Below are 6,551 nucleotides of genomic sequence, written 5' to 3'. Positions count from 1 at the left end.
TAATAGCTGCTTATTTATTTTTACATATATATATACATAAGAAAAAATATAGTCTTGTGGGTACTTGTTGGAATCATCTCAATGAATAGATTATTAATTTTCAATTGTTAGAATTTATACTTATTGATAATTAAGGATATTAGTGATAAAAGATTAGCATCAACATGCGTGTCCAATAGAAATGGAGCAAGTATTTAAAAACGGAAGGAGTAAAGTAGAGCCAATAAATTATAAAGATCAACCCAATATTTGGATTTTGGACTATTTCCACCAGCACCAACTTTTAAGTTACTTATCTTTTTTAAAAAATGTGTATAATAAACATATCAATGGAATGTAGCTTATTTAATATCAATATTTCATTTGTATGTTGTTATTTTTTTTTTTTTTTGGTGTTTTATCCGGGGTTAATAATTCGGATTCGGGAATCAATTCTGAATGACGTGGTATATTTCATATGTACATGTTAATGGAGGGTGTATTGAATATTGATAATACGAAGTAAATGGCTTGTGTAATTGATTTTCATGACGTGAAACCGTACATCTTAATAATCTACACTTAGCACTTCTTTGTTATAGCTAGCACATTCTAGGAATGCATGCGCATCTTATCTTGTTAGTGCGCATATTATCTAGAATTGCAAGCTATCCATTTATTCTACATTTACATATATGTTGCGACTGTTTTTTTTTTTTTTTCTTCATACATTTGTAAATAATATATGAGCTTTATCTTGAGTTGGGAAGTTAATTAAGACTAAATTACGGATTATTATAGCTAATTAATTAAACTTGTTTCCCACACACTTGGGATGCTACTTTAGCCAATTGAGCTTGTTGCACTCCAGAGTTGCACATATTTGCAAATGCCCGCATATGCTTCTTTCCGTAGGTTGATAGAGCTCCACAATGTGTCTTATAAGTCTCAACCTACACACAATTAACATAATGTTATGAATATTTTGTTAACATCTAAAAAGATAAGGAAAAAAAAATGTTATATATGTACCTAGCTAGTATATTGTATCAAAATAATTAATTGTAGAATTAATAATGAGAAGGTAAATACGTAGAAATTAAATTGAATATATAAAATCTTCTTAATGTATAGATAATTAGATACTATGCATTGATGACAAAAGAGTAACCATATAATATTAGATTTGTATTATATTTCATAAATGGAGTATATAGATTTTTTTTACACCATCCAACAGACTAATTCACATATATATTCTCCATTTTCAAACCTTTGAAATATCAAAAAAAAAAAAAAAAAAAAAAAAAAAAACAACGTTCTCAAACAAAGACCTAGATTTCTTGCAGCTTCTATTTCTCTAGAATTATTTCATGCAAAAGGTCAAACTTTTTTTTTTTTTTTTTTTTTTGAATAGAGCAAAAGGTCAAACTAACCATGAACTTTTTGTACTTCTAATGTCAATTGCTCGTGGAAAGGCTTTATATTCTATACTACGTATTTTAATTTATTAACGAACAAAAAAAATGTACATTTACGTAGTCTAGTCATAAATGTAAACATAATATATTGATAACTACAATAAGTACGGTCATAAATACCTTGATTAGACATAAGTGGGTATTAACTATGTGATTTAAATAAGTATTTTGACAAATTGATAATGGAATATGAACGAAATTAAGTATATAAAACATAAAGATTGAGAAAGGTGTTATAGATACGTACCAATGTTTTGAAACAATCCCAATCGTCCACAATCGATTGCCCCGTTGATCGGACGGTCTTAATCATCGCATTGCCTTGTTCTTCACCAAAAAGAGTTTTTCCAATCTCTTCAAAGGTGCAGTCTACATGCTCTCTATGTGAAAGTGCACCATCCAATTCCTTTTGGGCCTCTTTTCTCTTAATAGATCCTTCTGGTGCTCTTGAAACCTTTTTTTTTTTTTTTTCATATGATTATTATTTTTCAAAAGATCAAAATATAAAACCTAACTCATACTTATATATATATATATATATATATATATATATATATAGTTTAATGCTATTTTTTTTCACATTGAAATAGTTAGTTTAATGTTTATGTTGGATACACTTTAGTGTGTAGTTTAATAAAGTAAAACTCTAGGAATATATAAAATTCCCATGTATAATAATAACTAATATTATTCATTTTGTCCCACTTTATTTGTTCTATAGCTTGCAGCTGCACCTACAATCTTCTAAACCAATCTGAACTAAATTAAACTTAATTAAATTTAATTTAATTAAAACTTCTTGGAATTGATTAGAGCTTATTGACCATGTTTATACCTGATTGCAAAAGTGTAAAACTTATTAGACCTTATTATTATATACGTGGCTAATTGAAAATGAGTGAATTAATTGGATTTGATTGGACTTGATTAAAATTTATTGAGACTTATCAGCACTTGTTTAATGTTGAGGAGAAAGCACCATTAGAATGTTCCAAACTACACGTCTCATCCTAGTAAAAAAAAACACCTTTTGTTGTGTAAATTATAGATTATTTTCTAAACTCAATCTCCTATTTTACTTTGTACTTTTTTCCCTTCTTTAAAACGTTCCTTAGTTAGTAAGGCAAGGAACAACGGGAATACTCGATGATTCCATACAAAATAATTAAAACACCAAATGCAAAAAAGAGTCAAATGAGGTAGATGATAAATTATAATCAATAATGAGACGAAGAGAGTAGTAATTAAACAAACCTTTCGCTTTAAATAGAGAATGTCGGCCTCATGTTGTTCAACAGGAGTCGAAGATGCTTGATTATTGTGGTTGCCTTTGCCCCCTTTGTTGTGATGTTTATGGCCGGAATCCGTGGTGGTTGAAGATCCAATGTAGAGCGAGAGATGATCTTTACTGAAGTTGATATTACCATATTCCATTACATGAGATCCATGTTCTCCTGCATCTGCTGTTCTCTTCTTTACCTATATGTTTACATTATGATGAATTCTTTAATTTTAACCAAAGTTATAAGATTAGGTTTTTGCAAACTCATGCTCACTATAAAACACCAAATAGGAGTAGTACATGAAATTTCATGAGATGTTATTAAAATTGTACATGCATATGTATAATGTTTTGAAATATTGGGTAATTTATCAAGTGTATACTCCTATTTAATTTGTAAATAAAAGTATATTAGCATTGAAATTTATGCTCCATCCATTTTTTTTATAAGCTAGAGTTGAGATTTTTCACTATTTAAATGTTATTATTGACTTAATTTTTTTACCAATATATTATATATAAATATGATCATATAATATGTTGTTGGATTTGTAATTATGTCTATTTTTATAAATTAATTTTTTCATAATTTTTACTAATGTCTCATTAAAAATATTGATGGTCAAAGTTATATCTCGATAAATATGCAAATTTGACTCTTGCTTATAAAAAAACAGAGGGAATAATAAAATTCCACGTTGATTAGGGCTTGTTTGCCATCATTTTTGGTTTTTAGTTTCATGTTTTTTTAAAAACTAAAAACCAAAAACAAGAAACAAGAAAAAACTTTTTTGTTGTCAGTTTTCAAAATTATTATGATTCTAATAAGTTTAAATAATTTTTGATTCATTATGTGACATATATCATATACTTTTATACAACAAAAAACAAAAAAAACAGAAAACCACGGTAATGCCAAATGAACATGGTGTTTTAAAGCTATTTTTGCATAATACTAGGTATTAGGTGGACCAAGTCGTCAAAGACGTCTATGTTGTTTTTTTTTTTTCCTTTGACAGAACATATTAATCACAAAAATTAATATGAAAAGGAATTTAAGTGACATCACTGACATGATTGATTAGGCCATTTTATAACGACAATTGAAAGTTAAAACAATGATTATGATCGATATTTTTTAAAAGTAGATTATAATGCATTTATGCATCTTATCGTTACACTGCTGTACGCGTTATGACCTTTTTGTATTAGATATATTGAGCTAATCTTTTTCCTTTACAAAATAATACCAAAGTAATTAAATAAAATGATTAAGGTAATAATTACTAATTAGCCACCTAATTACTATATAATCTACGGATTACAGTTCTTACCACTTGATATTGTTGTTCCACTGTCTCTGACTGGGTATTGTGCATGTCACTGTTGACAATAATTGAAACACAAACAAAAAAAAAAAAAAAATTCAACAAATTAGAATAAAACATAATTAGCCATTGACTCATTGGTCATAAGTCGTACCTTTGAAATGACAACATTAGTGGTACATACTTTACACATTCCATTTAGATACTTTTAAATATTTTAAGGAATACACGTACTATATAAAGTCTACCCAATTTCATATTTTTTCCTTGTTGACCATGGTACATATATGCCAGTGATTGTGATTCATTTCAAAGCTCCTATCTAGTTAGATTGAGTCGTAATTCATAAATGTGTTCGTAAAGAAAAGATAGTGACTATGGAGTACAATATATTCCCTCCGTTTTTAAATACAATATATTTCTATTTTTTACATAGTCATCTCTATCGTCTTACTTTGACAAATGTTTGTGATTTATTTATAAGAAAAAATATAGTCTTGTGGATACTTGTTGGAATCATCGGCATGCGTGTCTAAGAGAAATGGAGGGAGTATAAATTAATTACCTGTCTTCCATCCAAGCAACACTATACAAGTCACCTAAACATGTATCATATTCTTCGGGAGGACTAGGATCAAAGCCAGGGCAATAAGTAGCCCAGCTACTTTCTTCAGGATTAGATGCCGTAGTCACGTATATGTTCCACTCTTTCGGCAGAAGACCCTCAAATATACTCCCTGCTTCACAAGCTTCTACGTATATCACCTACATATTTAATTTAAAACAGTCTTATGATTAAAATTCCAACCAAACTATATAGTATAAATAAATATGTGTGTTTATAGATTAATTAATTAATTACCATGCTTTTGTATGTTCCCATTTGGTGCTTTTTCTTTAAGGTGTTGATAAAATCTTTCGCATATAGATCGTCATCATTTGGCATAGCTAATATGATGTCACACGAGTAAAATACCAATGATGAAAAATAAAGGTCAATATGTACAACATAACACATATATATTCCGTGTTATATAATGTAATAGTCGTATAAAAGTTACTTACTAAGTACGCCGGGGCTTCCATGGTCGGAATAATAAATAAATATACGATCATTTGGACCGCTATTGATGACTTTGCCACTGCCCCCTTTAATAGCTGTTTTATTTCCAAGTATCGTAGCCAAAAGATTGCTAGTTGTCAAATATTTGCCTGTGTAATCCTACATGATCAAGGATGATAATATTATACCGTGTGAACAACTCAAAGTAATCAACAAGAATATTTACTTGATAACCTACCAAAATAAGTTGACGTAATATAGAAGTGAAATGAATCAAACCTTAGGAACTCCTTTGTAAACATCTCCTCCTTTTGGGTTGTTAATTATAATTCCCTTTCTTGGGTTATCTTCATTATGAGCTATGTCGTCGTACATGAAAACGACGATATTTTCATCCTTGAGACCATTCTTCTTTAAGATTTGGTATGCATGACATATATCAGCCTGTAAAATCAAATGAATATCTCCAATATTCAATTCTAAAATCCTCTTACAAAATCGAGAATATATACATGATTGTCTTTCAAATCATATATGTATATAGTCAGCTTTATGTGACGCAACTAATTAAGTATCCATCAAATCAAAGGGATACTATTTAAAAAAAAGTTACTGAAAAGTGTACAAACCTGGTGTCGATAATTACCATACCCCCTCGAACCGGCCACGAGTACTGCCCAATTTGTCCCTTCATCAGCGTTAGATATTGATGAAGTTCCAAAAGTTGATTTGAATGTTTCTTGTGTTAGACGACTCTCGGTAAATTGAATGAGTAAAGCCAAGAGAAAGATTAAGATAGGAGAGAAGTATTGGAAGTTGAAAGCCATAATAATGAGAACTTTTGAAAATAGTGTGATATCAAGCTAATTATGCCGGAACTTTGGAATGACAAAGTGGAGTATTTATAGGGGTTAGTATATAGACACATACTTTTATAACGAAATGCACATTGATGTGATATTCTATGGAATAGAGATTCCAATTATTGTTTTTTCTTTAATAAGATATTTGGTGAAAGATTCCAATTTTGATTGAGCAATAGCTAAAGAGAAAATAAATAAACAAATAAATAATATAGAGTAGCATCACTGTTTGATTAATGAGAAAATTTAATGAAAAGGATCATTCTTCTTGTCGATGGATCCACTTTATTAGCTCTTTTTTTTTTTAATAAATAATCTAACATTTTGTACATCTTATGATCTTTTAATCTCATAATATTTTTTTTTAAAAAAATATAAATCCCCTTAATAAAAAAAAAAAATTATACTATGTACAATTTTATTCGGTAATTTTGAATAATTTTTTATATATTCCTTCCATATTTTATAATGTAACACTTGAATATTGTATTGTTAGAATAAATTTTATAACTCTCTTTTTTTGTAATCCTATATGTATCACTGAAATGAGTACAC

General features: G+C 28.7%; 1 protein-coding gene across 1 annotated transcript; it reads right to left on the bottom strand.

Moving 5' to 3' along the window:
- Nucleotides 1-401: 401 nt before the first annotated feature.
- LOC145642083 (vacuolar-processing enzyme alpha-isozyme-like) lies at nt 402-5,995 on the bottom strand. Its single transcript, XM_081693169.1, has 9 exons — nt 5,763-5,995; nt 5,413-5,577; nt 5,136-5,292; nt 4,933-5,018; nt 4,636-4,835; nt 4,077-4,125; nt 2,715-2,939; nt 1,708-1,914; nt 402-932 (listed from the first exon to the last, which is right to left on the bottom strand). The coding sequence occupies exons 1-9, from the start codon at nt 5,958-5,960 to the stop codon at nt 789-791; spliced, it is 1,431 nt and encodes a 476-aa protein (XP_081549295.1). The 5' UTR covers nt 5,961-5,995; the 3' UTR covers nt 402-788.
- Nucleotides 5,996-6,551: the final 556 nt, after the last annotated feature.

Source organism: Chenopodium album, chromosome 8, assembly GCF_948465745.1.
Source record: "Chenopodium album chromosome 8, dcCheAlbu1.1, whole genome shotgun sequence".
Taxonomy (NCBI): Eukaryota; Viridiplantae; Streptophyta; class Magnoliopsida; order Caryophyllales; family Amaranthaceae; genus Chenopodium; species Chenopodium album.
Note: the sequence above shows the minus strand (reverse complement) of the source record. Positions and strands in the feature narration are given on the sequence as shown.